The 24,261-nt window shown below is 37.8% G+C and overlaps 1 protein-coding gene across 14 annotated transcripts in view; it reads right to left on the reverse strand.

The window, feature by feature from the left end:
* Positions 1-24,261, reverse strand: part of PKP4 (plakophilin 4) — a 259,721-nt gene that overhangs the window by 62,187 nt on the left and 173,273 nt on the right. For 12 of the 14 annotated variants that reach the window (XM_055572503.1, XM_055572499.1, XM_055572498.1 and 9 more), the window contains 3 exons: positions 4,383-4,514; positions 4,081-4,271; positions 879-1,431 (listed from right to left, as the gene is read on the reverse strand). In XM_055572503.1, the coding sequence (XP_055428478.1) occupies positions 879-1,431; positions 4,081-4,271; positions 4,383-4,514 (876 nt within the window). The remainder of the gene's footprint in view (positions 1-878; positions 1,432-4,080; positions 4,272-4,382; positions 4,515-24,261) is intronic. The other 2 variants (XM_055572496.1, XM_055572495.1) reach the window with 1 other exon arrangement.

Here is a 24,261-nt window from a genome sequence, read left to right on the forward strand (position 1 = left end):
GAGGGTAAGAGGGGGCTGAGACTTTCACTTCACAATTTTTATTTTCCTGCATAGTTTTAACTTTTGTTTTTTACTAGCTAAAGATGAATATCATTTTAATCAAAAGTCTGTACATCCTGTAGAAAACCCACGATGAGAAAACTCTGAAAGAAACAGCTGTACTATCAGTGATCTGGTGGGTGTCTTTCTGACTTAATCTAAGTGGCATTTGAAGGCAATTCATAAGAACTTTGTGCACTTCCCATTGGGGTGCTAAAAATCAAGGCAGTAGGTGAGGAAATCCACATTCTAGTCTACACTAGTAAGGCATTTCTTTAAAAAAATTATATTTGAATAGCCATTCTGATACCACCTTTTAACATAATTTAGGGTTTTGAGTATGGGTAGGCCTGCTGCTGCTGAGTCACTTCAGTCGTGTGCGACTCTGTGCGACCCCATAGACGGTAGCCCACCAGGGTTCCCCGTCCCTCGGATTCTCCAGGCAAGAACACTGGAGTGGGTTGCCATTTCCTTCTCCAATGGGTAGGCCTAGCTAGTGAAAAATATTTCACTATGAAAAACTGTAACCAACAGTTTCGAATTCTAGCCAATTCTTCTAATATGCAAAAAGTACCTACCTTTTATATCCTAGTTTTCTGAGGGATGATGGGGGAAATGTTTTAATTGCAAAAGAGGTCTGGTGATATAAATGTATATAGTTTGATGCATTAAAAAGTATAAAGCCTGAAAGAAAAGTCAGCCTGAGGTCTGCGGTACATTGTGGTACAAATTTTGAGATGAAAATATAATGTTTTTCCACATTATATGCTCTGTTTTAGCAACGGTTGCATGGAACACTTTCCCACTGGGCTTGTGTAGGGGTGTCACTTTGTACTCACCTGTCAGGCTGTCTGGCCGAGGTGGAACCATCCTCTCGTAGATTTCATACTGCTGCTGTCCGAATTGTTCCATGTCGTGAACAGTCCTTTGCAGTGAAGGTCCCAGATGCTGTGGTACGGCAGTCATCCCTGAGCGTTTGGGGGACGATGACCCCACCTGGCCTTGGGATGGGGAAGCTACTCGAGTCTGTGCATCCGTCAGCGTCAGTGGGGACCCCACTCTGGTGGTGGTTTGGTACTGAGGGGTTGGTCCGTTGGGATTGGAGGTCTGCCGGGAGGTGACCGACCCAATCCGACGTACAGCTGATGGGGAGGCGGGTCTCTGTGCAGAGTATGGAGAAGCTGCCCGCTGAGCAGGTAATGTGGTGGAGGAGTATGCACTGGGGTTCAGTGGTCGGGAGTCGGTCACAGAGGGAGAGCCAAATCCACTACCCAGAGAAGTTCTCAGTGACCCCCTTGAAGGAGACACGCCTGTGCTGATAACATAAGAAGGAGACTGTGCTCTAGATGGAACTGAACTAACTCTTCTCATGGCCCGATTGGCCACTGATGGCTGATGGAAGGGGGAGAAAAGAGAATGGTTTATCCAGGGTTGTGTATCCATGGTCATTACAGAAAAGCATGCACATAGCTAACTACAGAATGTGAACTCACTATTTCAGGCATTTCCTTTCCTTTTTGAGCTATAGAGCTGAATCTTAATTTTTCCTTATACTGTTTTTCTTGTGCTACTTTTTTTGTTTTTGGTGATTTAACCTCCACCTTTCCCTTTGAGAATACTAAAACCAACCCGTAAGGAGAGATACAAAGACATTTAATATTCCTTTTACTTTTGTCTTTATTTGATGTTACCCTCTGCCCATGCACTTTTCACAACACATAGTATGTTGTATCTCAAGCGTGAAGGGCCACTGGAATAGTGTACTTACTTTGTACCCTGTAAATCTAAGCTTGGCTAAGGTAACCCATTTGTGTAAAACAAAGTGTTTTCAATCTGTTAAGTTAGAGCAGTATCTATAATTGTCTTTGTAACTGTCTTTATGGGTTGACACCATTTACAAAAGGAAGGTATTCCCTCAAAGTGGAATAACTGAACATTTGGATAGGGTCTGGGGTCCAAAGGTCTCCTCTGTGAGCACTGTACAAGTGCTCTAGCCAAATCTGTCTTTTCTTTTAGCTTCATTGTGGCTGCTAGTGATTTCAGCCATTTCTTTCTATCTCCTTTGATTTATAGGCTCTTGTCTTAAGCTGGTGGATTGAAAGATATATGAATAATCAGCCCTCAAATCTGCTGCAGCAGGAGGAATGCTCAAAATCTCCACTGGGTTCTGGCCAGCTGGGAAAGAAGGAACATTTCTGCCATGGCCAGTCCTATGAGTCCACAGACTCTTGCAAATATTGTATCTCAGATCTCTGTCTTCATGCAGGACTACAATAAAAAAGAATAGTGGCTGGACTGGGGTGTTGGGTTACAAGCTCAGAACTGAGCTTTCTGTATTTCCTTAGTGATGACTAGAGTTCACTCGTCATCAACCTCCTGTTACTTTTAATTGGGGCAATAAAGGAAGAAACAAGGATGACTCAAGGGCTCTGTATATTCTTAGATGCTGTAAGAGGACATACGCTCTGTCTCCATGTGTCACAAGCAACTGGCTGCCTGAAACACGGGTCTGAGACCACTCAGGTGCTCAAACTCAAGAATTCTGTGAAGGCAATAGCCATGGAAAGGAGACGGTCTGGGGAGGGAAGGGGATTGTAAATAAACAATAAGGCAAGAAAAATGTGGTTTAAAAATTAGTAGGCAGTTGGAAAATTAAAATCTGTGCTTGGGGTTTATTAATACTACTAAAGGTAATTTTAAAAGTCCCACATATAAGTTGTTTACTATCAAAAAAGGATGACACTTGGCTCAGATGTCTACGATCTGTGTTTCCCGAAATACATGCAAATATAAAGACCCCCTTGCAACTTCCAGGAACAAGATCAACTTAACTAACTTTAAAAAAAAAATTAAACAAAAAGTCAACATGACCACCCTTAGGGGCAAAATAGAAAATCTTTGTAATTATTATTCAGAAGTGTGACTTTAGACCTGCTGACATAGAGATTGACCTAAGCAGATGAACATTTAGTGTAAAGCTTGTCAAACCATTCCCTCGGTGCATCCCAAACAGCAGAGGAATAAATGTATCATCTGAGGAAGGGGTGGGGTGGGGGTGGGGGAGGGTATTGCAGCTGGAAGCAGTTTGCTATGGGCACAAGACTTCCTGTCCTAGCTTAAAAATTCAGGCTCCATATTTGTGTTTGTTTTAATACAGAAATGTTTCTTAATACCTAAAAGTTTCCCTTAAATTGTTGAGCCAAAGTCATATTGTGTTTCTCCTTTGGCACTGGGAACATTGGCCCACTGCTGTGTGTATCTTCAGGGCTTCCTGTATTACATTAAGAGATTAGTGTTAGACTAACTTCTTTGATCATCATGCCGTTTTTCAGCTCCAGAGAAATCACTGGGGCACTTGGCCAGAAAGTCATCCTTACTGGTTACTGCCACTTGGGACTCCTATAACTTCTACTAATTTTGGCATATGCTGGAAGACTGAATGAATAAAGTGGCAATGAGTGAGGAGCTAAGGAGTTTTCATAAACATATATGCATTATTATTATTAACATCAAGTAAGAAAATCATAACTTAACAGAATGGTTATGCTTCTATACACTAGCTTTCTATAGGCAGGAATATCTATATTCTAGCAAAGATATGTGTTTTCAGAGAAAAATTCCAATGATGAAGGCAAAACCTTTGGTTAGAATGGACCAGTCCCATTTTATACAAGCGTGGGAACTGTGCTCTGCCCCTCTAGGACTCTTCACAGCACATTTTAGCTCTAGTATTCTGAGGAACCCACAACTAGACTAGAATATACCACCCAGTTCTCTCACACTCTCCCTGGACTACTCTCCTGATGCCAAACCTGTATCTAGAATTTATCAGATTTAATTAGTAGGAACTAATATATTTTTAGTTTTCAAGTTTAAAATTTCATTAGCATCATGGTATAAAATGATTTTGCTGTGTCATCCATTCTAGAACTTCAAAATTGTACACATTGGGTTTACTTTTAATAAAGAATATTTAAATTAATAACACATAATCAATTAGGAGGGCATTTCTTTACAAAGATCTTGATGTGTTTGGCTTACCTGAACCAGTGTTTGCCCTTCAGCTCTTGAATTTCTCACCAGGTGGTTATTAGTTGATCCTACGAATGAATGCTGTGGTCTGTTATCTGCTTTACTCAAGTTCTGGCTGTTGTGGAAACTCCCTGCTTCCTGGTATCCACTGTCGGAATAAGAATTCATTTGTGTTGAACTTCTTGAGTTACCCAAAGATCCTGCAGGAATGAAACCAGCAGGAAATGCCTTTATTTTACATTTCTGATGCTCATTTTCAAAATGGAAGCATTAAAAGCAAATCTAATACTTAAAAAGATAATACAACAGACCCTCACTTTCATGGAGAGACGTCTGTTCTGGTGAGTAGAGGGTCCCTGGTTCTGGCTCTGTCCTGACGAAATAGTTGTTGGGATGGACAGTGTCAGAAACTCTAGGTTTGTTTACACCAGTATTTGGCACATCTGTAAGAAGATAAGTTTAATCAGCTAAAATGAATGACATTATATAAAAATTTGCTTAAAAAAAAAAAAGGTTCAGGTATTTGTCAGCAACGTCAGATAATCTTAATACAAGACTATCAACTCAAGACTTCATACAAGTTAATATAAGACTATTTTCACCTTAAACCACAGTCATTTTGACTCTTTTCTATAGAAAAGTATTGCATATACTCAGTTTGTTACTATGTTTTGCTAAATTTCATGAGTATTTGTCATCCTGATTACTAGCTACAAATTAACTCACATGCTGCATTTAATTAAAATCTGAAAACTGACCTTGTTCTCCCTTGGAAAACTCACCTCCTGGGTGACTTCCTCCAAGAGGATCAACAAACTGAGTGAGAATGATGCTATTTAAACAAAAGATCTTCTATATGTCAAACTTTTGAAATGAAAACTTGCATGATGTCCACATTATTGAGCTTGGTGATGAAACTCTGGAAGCCAGGGCTAGCTTTTTATGTCAAATTTCATATGGACTAAAATAAAAAAAACTTTGCACAGTTTTCAGAACTGTCAACAATGGAAAGTTTAATTTCTTATCCATTTGCTTCTTTTATGCTTTTAGTCTTTTTCCAAATGAATACAGACAAATTTAACCTCATTACTGTTTTCTCTAGTCAAATCTCTTTTGCCTATTATCTTGTTTTATTTTCAACTATATCATTTTGCCATCTTGAACTTAAAAAACAAAACTATTTATCTTCTTCTTCTTCCCAATTCCAACTTCCTTTTTATGTTATAAATGTAGGTGGTGTAGATTAAACTGCATTTTATTCAACTCCATTCGAATATGTTCTTGTTTCTCTATTATCTTCAAAATATATTTGCCCAAATTCTGATGACAAGTCTTTCTTTCCTCAGATTTAACCCTCATGTTGCTAACAAACATTTTTTTTCGGAATGCTGCTTCACTCTCACTTTATAAATTGAATCTGTATCATATTCTGAGTTTAACACACAGTCCTGAGGAGGACTGAAATTTGTCCTTGGAAGAAAAGCTTTAACAAATGTAGACAGCATATTAAAAAGCAGAGACATTACTTTGCTGACAAAGATCCACACAGTCAAAGCTATGGTTTCTCCAGTAGTCATGTATGGATGTGAGAGTTGGACTATAAAGAAAGCGGAATGACGAAGAACTGATATGCTTTTGAACTGTGGTGCTGAAGGAGACTCCTAAGAGTCTGTTGGGCTACAGGGAGATCAAACCAATCCATCTTAAAGGAAATCAATCCTGAATATTCATTGGAAGGACTGATGCTGAAGCTCCAATACTCTAACCACCTGATGTGAAGAGGTGCCTCATTGGAAAAGACCCTGGTGCTGGTAAAGATTGAAGGCAGGAGGAGAAAAGGACGACAGAGGATAAGATAGTTGAATGGCATCACTGAGTCAGTGGACACGAGTTTTAGCAAGCTCTGGGAGTTGGTGATGGACAAGGAAGCCTGGCGTGCTGCAGTCCCTGGGGTTGCAAAGAGTCGGACACAACGAAAGTGAACTGAACTGAAGAATGTGGCTGAGAAAAGACACAGTGTATGTGTGTGTGTGCATGAACACGTGTTTGTGTTACTGTCTAGGGTTAAGGACCTTAGGAGGTTTCCTAGAGGATGTAGTATCTAAGTAGTATCCACTTACCACAGGAGGTCACAGTGCTTTATTTATAGCACTTACCACCATCTCTCTCCACTAGAATAGAAGCTCACAGTGGGCAGGGACTTTTGTCTGAGTTGCTTACTGTTGTACCTCAGCGCCTAGGTCAGGTGCATAGCACTCAGCAGGTACTCAGTAAGTGCTTACTGAGCAAACAAATTCCCAGAAAGAATAGCGGCTTCTCTTTACTGAGTATTGATTCACACCTGGCATTGTGCTGTAACTTGTGTTCAACAAGGTTTGTCTACGTAAAGCAAGGGCTTCCCTAGTGGCTCAGATGGTAAAGAATCTGCCTGCAGTGTGGGAGACCTGGGTTTGATCCCTGGGTTGGGTTAGGGTTAGGGTTGGGAATATCCCCTAGCCAAGAGAACGGCATTCTGGCCTGGAGAATTCAGGCATTCTGGCCTGGAGAACTCCATGGACAGAGAAGCCTGGCAGGCTACAGTCCATGGGGTCACAGAGAGTCAGACATGACTGAGCACCTTTCACTCACTCCTGTAAAGCAAAGTATAACTTTTAGGTATTGTTGATCAAGCTAGTTTGAAAAGTGAAAACAGGGTTTATAGGCAAACTGGGAATCCTACATTCTAATCCTTTAACTTGATGTCAGATTCAATCCAAGGTTTTGTTTCCTAGCCCCCAGAAAGATTTGCTGACATTCTTAATAATAGGTTTTTGATGAATATGTCTCCAAATTCATTATTTGACAGTACACTTCTAGGTAGCAGAGCTCTGTGACAGTTCTGAATTCTTAAGTTTGAAATTTCAATATAGATTTCAGATTGCATGTGGTTCCCCCAGTACATACTGAAACATGCTCTATCTCTCTATCAGGCTAATAATACTGGAGAGTTATTTGCTTCAATTTGCAAGTCTTCTGTTTTTCCACAGTTCTAAACATTCTTACACCGCAATTTGTGAAGGAGTTTTCTGAGGAACAAGTGAAATACATAGTTTGCTGGGTTACAAGAGTTTTACAGGGAATAGGATGACTGAGAGAAGCTAAACAAGAGATGAACCTGAAATCAGAGAGCTATGCAGCAATCCACCTTTATTTCATCCAGGAAAGGAACGCTGGAAAACCACACATGAAATGGTAACAAACTATAGATATGGAGGAATCACTGGGGTAGCTTCAAGACTTCACATACATTGGGAAATGTGCCATTTTAAAGAAGAAAAAGGTGTTTAGATATTTCCTAGCTTCGGCTTTAGTAGAAGATAAAACCTGCGATACCAAAACATCAAAGTTTTTGGCTTGGAAACACTAGGTGGCATGCAGTGTCAGAATGTGAAAAAATTATCACCATGGAAACCAAAACCATTACAGTTCTGTGTATGTCTCTCTCTTTTTAACCATTAGGGGATATTATTTAAATAAGAAAAGAGTAGGAGACACCCTAAAAATCTGTACTTCAGCAATTTGGTCTCTTTATCCTATGGAACATTTTATTGCAACCCAGGAGACAAGCAATTGTGCTTCTTTTCTAAAAGAAGATATTTAAAATAAATAATCTTAGAGGGATGGAGATGGAGGAGTAGGAAGATCCTGAGCTTAGTTCCTCCTATGGATATACAAAACGGCACCTACATTTAGAACCACCATGTCTGAGGATGATCTGAAGACTAGCAAAACAGATTTTTTATAACTGAGGATACAAAGAAAAGACCACACTGAGATGGGCAGGAGGGGCAGAGATGTGGTCTAGTCAGAACACAAAGCCTCAGTGCAGCCACCCACAGTGGGAGAGAGAGTGCAACTGTGGAGGACCCCTGAGGAGCGAGGACCCATGTCAGGCTTCCATCCCAGGGGACCTGCACCAGGAAGATGAGCCCCCATAATGCCTGGCTTTAAAAACCAGTGAAACTTGAGTCTGGGAGAGCCAGAGAGCTGTGGGAAACCAAGAATCTGCCCACAGAGAGCTCACACACACACTCATTTTCTCCAAGTCCCAGGGCAGAAGCAACAGCTTGAAAAACACTGAAGATATAAGAGAAGGAGATTCACCGACTAATCTGGGGACATTTGCCAGAGGGCAGGGGTCTAGTGGAACTGTCTCCGGGAATGAAAACACTGACAGATGTCATTTTTTTATTTTTTGTTCTTCCCCTGGGTGCCGTGTTGCCAGCAGGTGTCGTTTCTGTTACTGTTTTTCTACCTAACAAACACTGTGAACCTTGCCCAGGTGTTCCTGAGGACCAGCCCTGATCAATCCACCTGGCCCCACTGGCCCCTTTAAAGCGTTTCTCACTCTGCCCCCACAGTGGGTGACCCGAGCCAGCACCAGCACACCTCCAATGCGGCTTCCACTCCAGGGAACTAGCCCAGCATACCAGTGTGTCTGTAACAGCTCCAGCTGGGACCTACAGCCAGTTGTGGGTGGACCAGCCCCACCCACACATCAGTGTGCCTGCAGCAACTGAGGAAAAACCTCTCCGCTAGCTGAACCAAGCAGCAACCAATCTACCAGAGTGCCCAGAGCAATCATGGTCCAACCACATGAAGTAAAGGCAGCCCACATGGAGGGTATTCCTGGAGATCCTGGCTCTTGTGACTAGAAGGGATTGAGCCATTGGACCTCGGAGGAGACTTTCTTTACGAGACCACTCTTTTAGGACTAGGAGAAATAGTTGATATACCTAATGCATAGTAACAAATACAAGAGAGTTAGATAAAACAAGGAGACAAAGGAATAGCTTCTAAATGGAAAAAAAAAAAAAAAGACAAAATCTCAGAAAAAAGGTAAAACAAGATGGAGATAAACAACTTACTAGATAAAGAGTTCCAAATAATGGTCATAAACATGCTCACCAAACTAGGATGAAGAATGGATAAATTCAGGGAAAACTTCAAAAAAGAGAGAGAAAATATAAAAAAAGAACCCATCAGAAGTGAAGAATAAAATGACTGATGTTAAAAATACACTAGAGAAAATCAGCAGATTAGAAGATGAAGAAAAACGTTATCAATGATCTGGAAGACAGGATGGTGAAAATCACTCAAAAAGAGAGTAAAAAGAAAAGAAAGAATTTAAAAATGAAGAAAGTTTAAGGAACCTATGCAACAACATTAAGTATACTAACATTCACATTACATGGGGGCTGCAGAAGAAGAGAGACAGAAAAGACAAGAAAAACCATCTGAAGAAATAATGACTGAAAGTTCCCTAACCTGCAGAAGGAAACAAACATCCAGGTGCAGGGAGCACTAAGTCCCAAATAAGATGAATACAAAGAGATCCATACTAAGACATATGATTACATGGCTAAGAAAGAAAAACAAAAAAATCACATACAAAGGTTAATATGCCATAAGGCTATTAGCTGATTTTTCAGCAGAAAGTTCACAGGCCAGAAAGAAGTGGCATGATATAAAATACTAAAAGGAAAAACTCACAAACAAGAATATACTACCTGGCAAGATTATCATTCAGAATTGAGAGATAAAGGGTTTCCCAAATAAGCCAAAGATAAAGAACTTCATGATCACTAAACTGTTTTTTTAAAAAAATGTTGAAAGGACTTTTTTAAATGGAAAAGAAAATGCTATAACTAGAAACAAAAAAATAATGAAGGAAAAATTGCATTCGTAAAGGAAAACATATAGTAAAAGTAGTAGATCAATCAACTTAAAAGTCAGTATGAAGGTTAAAGGACAAAAGTAGTAAAATCATCTATATCTAAAATAATGAGTTAAGTAAAACACAAAATAAAAATATGACCTCAGAAACAAAGTATTCAGGGAGGGGAGTAAAAAATGTAGTGCCTTTTAGAATATGCACAAACTGAAGTGACCATCAACTTGTAATAGAATGCTATATTCACAGGTTGTTATATATAAAACTCATGGTAACCACAAACCAAAAACCCATAACACATACACAAAAAAGAAAGAAAAAGAAACATAAACATTACACTAAAGGAAGCCATCAAATCACAAGTGAGATTGAGAAGAAGGAACAGAGAACTATAAAAAACAACCAGAAAACAATTAACACAATGGATATAAGTATATGCCTATCAATAATCACCCTTAATGGAAACAGACAAGAACAAAAGACACAGGGTGGCAGAATGGATGAAAAAAGCAAGATCCATATATATGCTTCAGATCCAACAACACACAAGTGAAGGGATGAAAAAGATACTCCATGCAAACAGAAATGAAAAGGAAGCCGGGGTAGAAAAATAAACTTTAAAATACAAACTGTAACAAGAGAGAAAGAAGGGCATTACATAATGATAAAGGGGTCAATCCAACAAGAGGATATAACACTTGTAAACATCTGTGCACTCAACACAGGAGGACCTAATACATAAAGGGAGATATTGACAGCAATATAGTAATAAGTGACTTTAACACCACACTTACTTCAATGGACAGATGAACCAGACAGAAGATCAATAAGGGAACATGACTTTAAATAATACATTAGATCAGACAGACCTAATAAATATATATACAGAACATTCCAGCACCCTAAAATGGCAGAGTACACATTCTTTTCTAAGGCACACAGAACATTCTCCAGGATGGATCACGTTAGGCTGCAAAAAAAGTCTCAATAAATTTAAGAAGACCGAAATCATATCAAGCATCTTTTCTGACCACATGAAACTAGAAATCTAGCAAAAACACAAACACCTAAAGGCCAAACAACATGCAACTAAAAAACCAATGGGTCAAAGAAGAAATCAAAGAAGAGATTAAAAAATACTTCTGAGACAAAACAAAGTGGAAACAAAATACTCCAAACTCTACAGGACTAGGCAAAATCCATTCTAAGAGGGAAGTTTACAGTGATACAGGACTACCTCAGGAAATAAGAACATTCTCAAATAAATAATCTAACCTTACACCTAAAGGAATTGGAAAAAGAACAAAGCCTAGAAGTCAGCAGAAGGAAGGAAATAATAAAGACTAGAGCAGAAATAAATAGAAAAAGCAATAGAAAAGATCAATGAAACTAAGAGCCAGTTCTTTGAAAAGACAAACGAAATTGATAAACTTTTGGCTATACTCATCAAGAAAAACAGAGAGAGGACTCAAATAAAATTAGAAATGAAATACAAGTTACAACTGACATCATAGAAATTCAGAGGATTTTAAGAGATTACTACAAACAATTACATGCCAACAAATCAGACAAACCGGTGGCCAAAATAGCTCAGTTGGGAGAATGCTAGCCTGAAGATCTAAAGGTCCCTGGTTCAGTCCTAGTTTTTGGCAACTATTTCTGACCCTTTGGGCTTCCCTGGTGGCTCAGATGGTAAAGAGTCTGCCTGCAGTGTGGGAAACTCGGGTTTGATTCCTGGGTTGGGAAGTTCCCCTGGAGAAGGAAATGGCAACCCACTCCAGTATTCTTGCCTGGAAAATTCCATGGACAGAAGAGCCTGGCAGGTTATAGTCCATGGGGTTGCAAAGAGTCAGACATGACTGGCAGGCTACAGTCCATAAATCAGACAAGCTAGAAGATGTGGATAAACTCCCAGAAACACTAAATCTTCCAGGACTGAATCAGGAAGAAAAAAAATATGAGCAGATTAATCACTAGTAATGAAATTAAATCACTAATCAAAAACTCCCAACAAACAAAAACCCAGGCCCAGACTGGCTTCACAGGTGAATTCTATCAAATACTTAAAGAAAAGTTAAGACTTATTCTTCTTAAACTACTCCAAAACCTTTGTGGTTATATGGTTAATTAATTTGCTACAAAGGAGCCAATATTATGCAGCAGGGGAAAGGCAGTCACTTCAAAAAATGCTGTTAGAAAAACTGAACTGCTGCTGCTGCTAAGTCGCTTCAGTAGTGTCCGACTCTGTGCGACTCCAGAGACGGCAGCCCACCAGGCTTCCCCGTCCCTGGGATTCTCCAGGCAAGAACAGTGGAGTGGGTTGCCATTTCCTTCTCCAATGCATGAAAGTGAAAAGTGAAAGTGAAGTCGCTCAGTCGTGTCCGACTCTATTGACCCCATGGACTGTAGCCCACCAGGCTCCTCCGTCCATGGGATTTTCCAGGCAAAAGTACTGGAGTGGGATGCCATTGCCTTCTCCGAGAAAAAGTGAACAATTACATGCAAAAGACTAAAACTGGGTCACTTTTTTTTTTAATAGCACATACAAAAAAATAAAGTCAAAATGGATTACAGACTTAAATGTTAAGACCTGAAACCATTAAGCCCTAGAAGAAGACATAGGCAGTACGCTCTTTGACAACAGTCTTATTAATATTTTTTTGGATCAACCTCCCCAGGCAAAGACAACAAAAGCAAAAGTAAACAAGACTATATCAAACTAAAAAGCTTTTATACATCAACAAAATAAAAAAGCAGCCTACTGAATGGGAAAAAATATCTCCAAGTGATATATCTGTTAGGGGGTCAATATTCAAAATATATAAAGAACTCACACAAATGGACACCAAAAATCCCCCATAGTTCAATTTAAAAATGGGCAGAGGATCTGAATAAACATTTTTATAAGGAAGACATACAGATGATCAATAGACACAAGAAAAGATGCTCAACTTCACTGATCATATGGAAATATAAATCAAAACTACAATGAGATATCATCTCATACCCTCAGACTAGTTATTATCAAAAAGACAAAAATCAGGTGTTAACAATGATGTGGAAAAAAGGGAATCTTCATGTAGTGTTAGTGGGACTGTAAATTGGTACAGCCATGATGGAGGCTTCTCAAAATAGTAAAAACAGAACTACCATATGATCCAGCAATTCCACTTCTGGATATTTACCTGAAGACAGTGAAAACATTAATTTGAAAAGATATATACACTTGTATTTTCACTGCACCATTATTTATAATAGCCAAGATATGCAAACAGGTTAAGTGTCCACCAGTGGATGAATTGACTAATGATGTGGTATCCCATTATGTACTGCCCATCCATTAAAAATGCAATTTTGTCATCTGCCACAATATGGATACAGTATCATGCTAAGTGAAGTAAGTTAAAGAATGACAAATACCATATGATTTTATTTATATCTGGTATCTAAAATACAAAACAAAAATGGACTTATAGATACAGAGAAAAAACTACTTGTCAAGGGGTGAGGGCTTAGGGGGTAGTTGGCAAAACTGGTGAAAGGGCTTAAGAGGTACAAACTTTCAGCTATAAAATAAATAAGTCATGAGGATGTAATGTATAACATAGAGAATATAATCAACAACATTCTGGTAACTATACAGTGACAGACGCTTACTAGACTTAAAATTACCCCCAAGTAATATAATCATCTACCCTCTAAATGTTAGTATCTATCTTATATTTTTATTATTTATTTACTTTCAGCCATGCAGGATCTTAGTTTCCCAACCAGGGATCAAACCCATGCCCCCTGAAATGGAAGCATGGAGTCTTAATCACTGGACTGCCAGGAAAGCCTGTTTTTTTTTAAGTGAAATGCTTCAGAAAATAGAATATGGAAAAGGACACAGATGTTAATTGTTTTTCAGTCACTAAGTTGTGTCCAACTCTTTGCGACTCCATGGACTGCAGCGTGCCCAGGTTCCTCTGTCTCTACCGTCTCTCAGAGTTTGCTCAAATTCATGTCCATTGAGTCAGTGATGCTATCTAACCATCTCATCCTCTGCCACCCCCCTCTCCTTTTGCCTTCAATCTTTCCCAGCATCAGGGTCTTTCCCAGTAAGTCAGCTCTTTGCATCAAATGGTCAAAGTACTGGAAAATTAAAATATTAAATTCATATATGCCAAAAATCTAATTTGAAGACCTAAATAACTGGGTTTAGAGCACAGAGTATGTACGCTGTACATACTCTGTGCTTTACATTTCAGTAAATATAATACAAAATTCTACAAAATTGGTAAAACGTTCATTTAATATGAATTGTAAAATAACCAAATTCTATACTATGAATAAGGTCTTCAATCATTTTTCTTGTGGTGTTGGAGAAGACTCTTGAGAGTCCCTTGGACTGCAAGGAGATCCAACCAGTCTGTTCTGAAGGAGATCAGCCCTGGGATTTCTTTGGAAGGAATGATGCTAAAGCTGAAACTCCAGTACTTTGGCCACTTCATGCGAAGAGTTGACTCACTGGAAAAGACTCGGATGCTGGGAGGGATTGTGGGCAGGAGGAGAAGGGGACGACAGAGGATGAGATGGCTGGATGGCATCACTGACTCGATGGACGTGAGTCTGAGTGAACTCCAGGAGTTGGTGATGGACAGGGAGGCCTGGCATGCTGTGATTCATGGGGTCGCAAAGAGTCGGACACGACTGAGCGACTGATCTGATCTGATCTGATCTGATAGTAGAGTTCAATTACATGTATATCTGTGAAGAGAAAAAGACACTGAAATCTCTTCCAAATCATTAAAAGAAAATTAAAACTTTTTTTCAAAATAGTTTTGCTATTATTTACTGCTTCTTTGAAAATTTATAATCCACCAATTATATACGGACACATAAATGTATGTACACACAGCCACTATACCTCAGGTAAACAAAAGGGTCATTTCCGAATTACTAAAGCATTCCTTACTGTAGTATGGCATGTCACAATGACTAATTATGCATTATTTACACAATCTTTCAAATGAATGTCTTTTAAAAACATCTGCTATGTGGAATGGAAGCAGATACTAGTCAAATTTATCAGAGAAACCCACCGAGACTTACATGATGGGGTTAATCATTTCATGATTAACGCTCTAAACTATAATTTAAAAGTTGACATGTTGTGATTTAGTACAATCAGAACATGAAATTAAGACATTTTTATGAGTAAAAATGGCAAAGTATGAATGCTACTTCTTTAATCTGTGTAAATATGTGTTTACATCTGTGTAAACATGTGTTACCTTTCCTTAAAAAAAAAAAAATCATAAACATGTTTTCTGGGACACCAGAAATATACTTTAGGACATTTTCAAGCATCAAATTAGCATCTTCCAAGAAAATGAATGTCTATAAATATAGAATTTGAAAAAGCTTCAAAGTAGAATGAAGTAATCTCCATCTGTGATTAGGAGTAGGGGATTTGTGGAAGCATGGTCCTTCCTGTCGACTACACTTCATCTGAGTGCCTGAGTATTACTCAAAAAAGGGCAATTAATTAGAAAAAGTACAAGGTTGCGGCTAAGAAAAATATAGGTGTTAAGGGACAATAATGTTGTGGGCCTATTGAAAATGTTATATTATCCACCCCATTAGGCTCATAGTAAAAGATGAAATACAAAGTGGATTATTTTATCTTTTCTGTGATGTATCTCCCCGATACATATTGAATACGCATGAAAATATGCTCAGTAAAAAGTCTAAGACTTCTTTAAAGAACTTGAAATTCTGAAAATGCCTCTGCTTTGTTAATCTATGTGTCTGTTTATGTTATATGAAATGACAGAGGTCTATACTGTGTGTAAAATCACCATGGAAACAGAAACCTAGAGATCAGTAGTAAGGAGACTCAGCACGTACAACCCTGTAACTAGTCTTTCACAAACCAGCATGCTGTAACTTTATGCCACATTCTCCTTGTCCTGAGTTGCTATAGCATTTACGGGTGTGCCCTTTCGTAAAAAGTAGTGTAGTGTGAGTTCTGGCAGGGCTCTTAGGATGCTAACAGCACGCAATGTTAAGGCAGATGATACTTTCTTTGTTAAGGGAACTGGGCATGTGACATTTTTTCCAACTCTGGCCTAGAAGCCAGTTAAGGCTATTACACACAGGGGCAACACCGTGAAAAATGAGCAGAGTATTTAGTCTTATGGGGACTCAACTTGCTATTTGGCATTGGGACTCCCACTTTTCATAGGATCAGAGGCTCAGGAGGGAGTCTACTTTCCAGAGAGCTGTTGCAGAAATAGTATTCCAGTGCCTTCAACAGCTAAGAAGTAAAACTCTCAGCAAATTCTGGAAGGGCACCTGGAAAATGGTCCCCCAAAGACTTGACCTCTTCAGTAGCTTCCCTGATGTACAAGATTAATTTCTATAGAAGGAAGCCTTATACTGGAGACAATGAGAACACTGGCAAATCCTGATTCAGACTGAATATGTAACTAGGGCGACGGAAGCATGAAGCATAAGAATGTTCTTTAATCCACATAAGACATAGATGGATATTGACTGATATTTTAAGAATATTATACATATTTGGAGTTTGTTGACAACTATAAACTATTATACACATATGATATCCTTTAAAAGTTGGGTTTTCATGGAAGTAAAAACTTAGAAGAATGAATAGAAGACCATGTTTTATGAAGCTATTTCTAGTCTGGTTCTCTTGAGTATATCTGAATTCTTGAGTCTTATGCATGCTCATACTTTCTTTTAAATATTAGTACGACAATGGCCCTAAAGTTTTTACTCATCCAGAAAACACTGTGTTAAAAGCCTTGGAAAACAGAAACCATATTAACAAAGTACCTTCTAGTTCACTTTAAACCTTGCTCTAAACATCAACTAGTCTGCTTTAAAATCTATTGTAAAAGCTCATCTACCTGAATTCAGTCTCACAGTTTAAGCAAACTTCTTATCTGTATAAATTGGTATGAAGTACTCTGATTTCTACGATGACAAATCTGAAAAATAATTTTGCTTTGTATGTCATCAGAGAGAGCTCTTGTTCAAAAATACTTTAAAATTCCTGAATTCTGTCCAGGGATTCAAAATGATTAAAACTAATTTTTACGAAAAAACAGAGGAATTTCTACAAGTAATGGAAATTAAGATGAGTGTTTATTAAGTGGTTTTAGTCTGGGCACTAATAAAAATACAGGTGTTACACCTATCATAAAAATTTATACTCTTTTATCTACAAAAGAAAAATTACAGAAACAGTTAAGTTTAGAAATATAAAGATGAAAAGAAACAGATCCCATTATGAAGTTTAACAGGTGACTGTTCATGAAAGGCCAGGGGGCTCACTTCCTAATGAGAAAAGCTGAGAAAAGAATAAGGGATTTGCTGTCATGTAAAAAGTGTGGTGGTGGTACTTTAGTTGCTAAGTGATTGACTCTTTGCAACCCATGGACTGTGGTCCACCAGGCTCCTCTGTTCATTGGATTTTCCAGGCAAGAATACTGGAGTGTCTATCAACCTAGTGGGGTGGGATGGGTAGGGAGATGGGAGGGAGGTTCAAAAGGAAGGGGATATATCTATACCTATGGCTGATTCATGTTGAGGTTTGACAGAAAACAGCAAAATTCTGTAAAGCAATTATCCTTAATAAAAAATAAACTTAAATAAAAAACAACACTGGTAACAACCCAATTGCCCATCAACAAGAAAAGGAATAAATTAACTGGCATATTCATGCAATTCAATGGTGAAAATCAGTGAACTATAATTGATCAGCATGGATAAATAACAAAAATAATCTGAGCAATAAAGGCAAGTTAAAGAAGATCATAAAAAAAAAAAAAAAAAAAAAAAGAATACTGGAGTGGGTTGCCATTTCCTTCTCTAGGGGATCTTCCCCACCCAGGGATTGAACCCTGCTTGGCTGGCAGATTCTACCATTAGCCACCTGGGAAGCTGTAAAGTGAAGTCTATGGAAAATAAGTGCTCAAAAATCACTAAAATAATTTTTCAAAGACAAATTTCATTCTTTCATGGGAAGAAAAGTTATCAAATACATCAATTAAAATATTTGCTAATGGGAGATACGAGATAGACTTCTTCTATTAAAAAACCAAAAAGAATCTTAAAAAAATAATCCATATATATTCACCACCAAAAGCAATGAACGGGGCTTGTGAAACTTCTTTCTGTACTTTTCTATTTGATTATCTATTTGGATACAGATTATCAAGATAAAGCTAAAAGCAGGCTAACTTTGGTATAAAAATGAAATGTGGAGTTATAGATGGTAGCCTTTTTAATGTTTTCTAAAGTAACAACTAAGCTTCCCCAGTGGCTCAGTGGTGAAGAATACGCTTGCAATGTAGGAGCCGCAGGAGACGTGGGTTCGATCCCTGAGTTGGGAAGACACCCTGGAGGAGGGCATGGCAACCCACTCCAGTATTCTTGCCTGGAGAATCCCATGGACAGAGATGGTTGGTGGACTACAGTCCATGGGGTCACAATGAGTCAGACATGACTGAAGTGACTTAACATGTGCACACACACCAAAGTAGTGTGTTGAGGAAGTGGTAATGGAAAAACAGGAGCTTTCTGACTTGACAATTTCTATTTTATTTTAGCTAGCTAATAGAATATTTCTTCACATTATCACTAAAAGCATGAGAGAATTTAAATATTTATTTGACATGTTTGAATTAAACATAAAATGTTAAAGGCTAAAACTGGATATTTGATTTTTACATGAAGTACTAACTCAAAATATTTAAGCTTCTCAGGGATATGTTCATACATCATGAATAACTGGCTCGGGAACATTCAGATATACACTGACTAAAGCAAAATGCTAATATTCTTATTTGGTGGCATAAACACCCATGCACAGAGTGACAAATGTGGAGTTCTAAGCTGATGCCCAGCATGCTAGAGGTAATTTTGCTTAATGTTAGCAAGATCTCATCTATGTGGAAACTTAAAGTACCACCCACTGCCTAAGAGCGCATGCCACTGTCTCATAGTTGGTTTCGTTTCTATTAGAAGCTGCCTTCAGAGTATGGCAACACTTGGCAGGCTTTAACATATGTCATTCTGATGTACAATTTAAACCCCTTTGTTTACAGAATCTGTATTTAATTTTTTTAGAAATAAACTTTCAAACACATATAAAAATAGAGAAAAGTATAATTAACCACCTCCCAGATTTAATAATTACATTACGCCACACTTCTCATGCTCCATATATCTTTTCCCTTTCTTCTGTTAGAGAATTTTAAAACAGCTCTCTCACATGAGATCATCAGAACTCTCAATACTTCCACTTGTAGCTCTATAAGGACTTCAGAAAACTACCATTATTCCATAATGCCGTATAATGAGTTCATATTCAAAATCTTTCTGATGTCTCACAAATGTCTTTCTTCAGTGGCATGCACTAGTCAGGCTAAAACAAGGTTCACGTTTGTGAATTGCTTGTGATTGCGTTTGTGATTGTTCTTTAAGTCCTTTAAATCTAAAAAGGATTTCCCATTCCTTCATTTTCATTTTCTTGGTTCACTGCTGGAACCATAGCAATAAACTCACAGGATGTGCCACATGCTGAATTTGTTTGATGGATTTCTCATGGTATCATTTACACAACCTCGAACTACAATTTTTCTTGTAAGCAGAAATTTAGAGATAAAAAGATTTCAGGTCAAGCTTCTATGGGTTAGAGTACTTTACGAAGGGTGCCATGTACTTTACATCCTGTCATATCATAACTTTTATATTTGCTCAGATCAATCAGCCAGTTCAAGTGGTGGCAGCCTCTTGTTTGTATTTTCAAGTTTACCACCTTCCTTTGTACTAATGCAAGGATCCTCGCCCTTGGTTGCACACCACACAACTGGTTGCCTGGAGTGGAAGTATAGGGCGCAGAATTTAGAAACTACTGCTGACTGAGTCCCACACTCAGAGATGCCAAGTCACTCAGCCTAAGTTGTGGTCTGAATAGTAGGACTTTTAAAAAATTCACAAGGTAATTCTAATGTGCAGCTAGGATTAAGAACATAGAGGTTTTTGCATACATTAATAATCTTTGCTTGAATCAATGATTTCATTAAGGGTTGTAAATTGCTGATTTTCTAATTTTATTGATTTTTCTGTATTTATTACACTGTCTAGGGTTATTGGATGATCCTGGGGAAAAATACATATAGGACAGGAAGGATAAAATTTTAATTCTTCTCTTTAATTACTAGTAAGTAAATTAACTTAATTATGAGTAAGGCAGTGGGTCTCAAACAGCAGAGTGGAATCACCTGGTGTTTAAAGGTGGATCTTAAAAGATCATTGATGTCTGGTTTGGGCCCCACACTTTAGGACTTGGTCATGTGTAGGGAGGCCTGGGAATAATATTTTAACAACTCCACAGGCAATTTTAATATGCACCAAAGTTTGGGAACCTCTGGAGTGAGGTTATTTGTTACTCAAAATTACCTCCAGTGGTGATAAAAAGTTTTTTTTTACTTGTTTTGATAGTGGTTGTTGCATTTTTGTTGACAGAAAACTGTATCAGATATATGAAAAGAGAAGAAAGCAAAGCTGACAGGTAACGTAACAAAATTATTAAGTTTAAGATCAGGCATAACTCCAACTTTCATAAGAATTAATCAAATAATAGAGTGGTCAGTGGTATGCTGAAGTCTCCAGGCAATATGATTCAATGAATATTTAATAATTATTTCTTTAAATAATTTACCCTCTTTAATCTGCAGAGGCTTAAAGAGAAATTGGAAACAATTTTCTTAAAAGCCTAATAAATTATTAAAAATTTAAATAATCATGATGATTTACATTTCAAATGTTACTAACCACTGGTAACAAGGGAAGCACAGATAGGCGTAACAGTTGGTAAAGGTAGGAATATATGTTTGTGGGGATGAACTTGGACCTGGAGGGTTTGCATGAAGGTTATTCTAAACTATTTGAGATTCAATAGGTACCAGAAAGAAGGTTTTTTGGAGCTTTCCTTATTTCACTAAGAGCAGAAAACTTCTGGGAGGGAGGCTGCCATGGATTCCTTCCAGAGGAATTTTATGGAATTAAAAAACAAAACAAAAACAAAAACGGAGAGACCACTTGCACCTTGTACCTGCATAAACAAGCATCATCACAAACTGTCTTATCTCCTGTTGGTTCTCCCGGAAATCCATTTGTTCTCCCTACAGAAGCCTTTCCTGCCTGCATCCTTTCCAGTAAGTTAGACATATAACCCCTAACCCTAGTCATTTAGGGAACTACTACTTTTGTGAGCTTTATATGCATATGAATACTTAGGGTTTTTATTATTCTTATTAATCTGTCTATTGTCAGTTAAATTCACCGGCCCCCAATTATTTAACCCAAGAGCGTAGAGGAAAAGTCTCCCCCTCCCACATCTCACTAAGCATTTTCATGGGCAAATTGACACTATTTGCCAAAATAGAAATGTATACACCCTTGTCCAGTCAGTTACCCTTAAAAATGTGATCAAGAGAGACACTCAAATATGCAGTGATAATTTTTACCATTGCTTGTCAAAGGGCAAAACTGGGAAAAACAAACTGTTCACTAAAAAGGAACTGGTTATATAATTTTCTAAACAATAGACACCCATTAAACAGGAGGCAGACCTTTATACATAGTGTTTTAGAAACACATGCATGGCTTTACTATGTTGTGAAGGAAAAAAGTCACAGAACAATGTATAATATATTATCTTCACTGTAGTAAAAAGAAAACATATGCAGATGTGTACATATTTACACACACACACACACACTCACCAGTTTGGTTTGTTTTCAGATTTACTCTGTGTGTGTGTAGATGTGTGTGTGTGTGTGTGTGTATAGGTGTGTGTGTGTAGGTGTATGTGTGTGTACAGGGGTGTGTGTGTGTGTATAGGGGTGTGTGTGTGTGTGTCTGTAGGTGTTTGGCGCAATGGTCATGGTATGGGTAGATGTGGGAATGAGGGAAATTTTTAGCTTTTACTCCAAATTCTTTTATTATTTTAAGTAAGAAACATTCCTCAAAGAGAAAAAAAAAAGCATGCCTTTTGTAACAAAACATGAAAAAGCTAAGTGAACCTTCATAGTAGTGTTTAGGAAGCTACAACACTGCAATTGTGGTAAGAAGACTATAATGACTATGTTACTAAAAAAGGCCTGAAAAAATAAGCAAGGAAAAGCTTAGGACGCCAAGGCTGATATTAAGAGAAATTCATATTCCTCTTGGTATTCGGAAGAGAAGCAGAAACAAAATTTTGTCATTTATACAATTTATAGTCATAATAAATCATAAAATTCAAGCTCAATAATAGTCCTTTATACATGATTGCTAATCTAATATTCTGCCTATGAATATGTATAATATAACCTCCTACTATATCTCCTTTACAAATTCAGTACATTTCTACTGAGGCATAAAGTGTTCTCGTTTAAGTTTGGTCTTGTCTCATGATGTGCTGATGATTTTTTGTGTTGTAAATTACTTGCTCCAGATGGAGGAAAAAAGAAAAATAAATTGACTAGGGCTAGTCTCTCAATTATCTTTTATCTTCAGTATTTATGGGTTTTTTTTTTAACCCATCCCAGTGGAAGAAAACTTGTGTCCGTTTTAGAAGCAAAATTTAAATGTATAAAGAAAACGGTAAAAAAAAAAAAAATATATATATATATATCTGTATATACTATACAATAATGGTTTAAATGGATGGCATGTTAAAATTATGGCACTTCAGTACATATTCCACAACAAATAAATGTAGCACTAAGTTAAATAATCTGATCAGCTTAAAATTTCTATTTTACCACCATCTTTCTCCTTCTCTTTCACATGTATTGTCAAACATCAAATATATGAATGGAATGGAATCATCCATAGTTTCTCTCCTTCTTATAGTGAAAGACCCATCCAAGTTTATTAATCCCTTAATGCCTTTTGGTCAACCAGAAATTTACCCTACTTTTATGTTTCTATGTCTTTTTTTTTTTTTTCCACTTCATACTTCAGCAAATTAAAAAAAATTTCCTTGAATTACAATGTCGATTTACAATGTTAATATCTTCAGTACAGCAAAATGACCCCGTTATACATATGTATATTCCTTTTCATATTCTTTTCCATTCTGGTTTATCACAGGATAGTGAATACAGTTCCCTGTGCTATACAATAGTACCTCCTCGTTTTCTCAACAGCCCTTCTTTCTCATGCAAAGAGTACACAGTGTTTGGTTATTTTTATGACTGAATTGGTGTGCTATTTCTTAAAAGAAGGGAAAGGCCAAGGTTTATCCTTTAGAAGATACCTTCCATAATATAATATTTTCCAACGTGAAGAAATATAATTACTTGTGCATAAATTTGCATTCTCACTTTCTTCAGGTCTTTACCTATTATTCTAATATACTTTTTCTATGAATATGGATTTTTTTTTCTATTGTATTATATAGGTTCTTAAAAGCTACCTCAAATTTTGGTGGAACATAAGAGACTGTAGAAATACATACATTGGTATGAAGGTGTGAAGAGTGGAAAAATGGCACATTAACAAAAGGGGAAACAGGAACACTAAGACAACATTCCCCCTTCACTCCTTTTCAGCAGAGTATACATAAACACATTCACAAAATCCACGGTCATAAGGAATGCAAGGCTATGGAAAAGACAAAGCCAGACAGAAAATGATAACTCTCCTCTGCATAAAAGAGAAGAGGAGGTGCATTTACATTTTTAGAGAGCAGATATATAATGCTGATAAGATAGAAAATACAGAATAATGAAGACAGAAGGACAACAGAAATGCAAGATAACAACAAAGTATATATGCTTAAAACAACTTTATAACATCCAGGGGAGCTTCTCCTTAAGACTGCTTCCCAATCAATCTAGGAAAATAGAAATGTGTTGTAGAATGGGTGATTATTCCATATGCTTTGGGAAGTTATCTCTCTGAGTATTCAAAGTTTTGGCTTTTTGCTTTCCAAGAGCCTACAATCCCTGCTAAGTCACTTCAGTCGTGTCCGACTCTGTGCAACCCCATAGACGGCAGCCCACCAGGCTCCCCCGTCCCTGGGATTCTCCAGGCAAGAACGCTGGAGGGGGTTGCCATTTCCTTCTCCAATTCATGAAAGTGAAAAGTGAAAGTGAAATCGCTCAGTCATGTCCGACCCTCAGCGACCCCATTGCAGCCTTCCAGGTTCCTCCGTCCATGGGATTTTCCAGGCAAGAGTACTGGAGTGGGGTGCCATTGCCTTCTCCGTACAATCCCTGGTACGAGTTAAAAATCAACCAAACCAACCAACCAACCAAGAAAAAAACAAGCAAGCTGATTATCCTGAACTGAATCACAAATGGAAATCTTTTCTGCCTAGGGCCTCTTGAGCTCGTCCCTAGAAAATGACTCTATGGTAAGTTAGCTATTTAAAAACAAATTCAGCAGTTGGTCTCAATTTCTGGTAG

This window comes from Bubalus kerabau, chromosome 3, assembly GCF_029407905.1.
Source record: "Bubalus kerabau isolate K-KA32 ecotype Philippines breed swamp buffalo chromosome 3, PCC_UOA_SB_1v2, whole genome shotgun sequence".
NCBI lineage: Eukaryota > Metazoa > Chordata > Mammalia > Artiodactyla > Bovidae > Bubalus > Bubalus kerabau.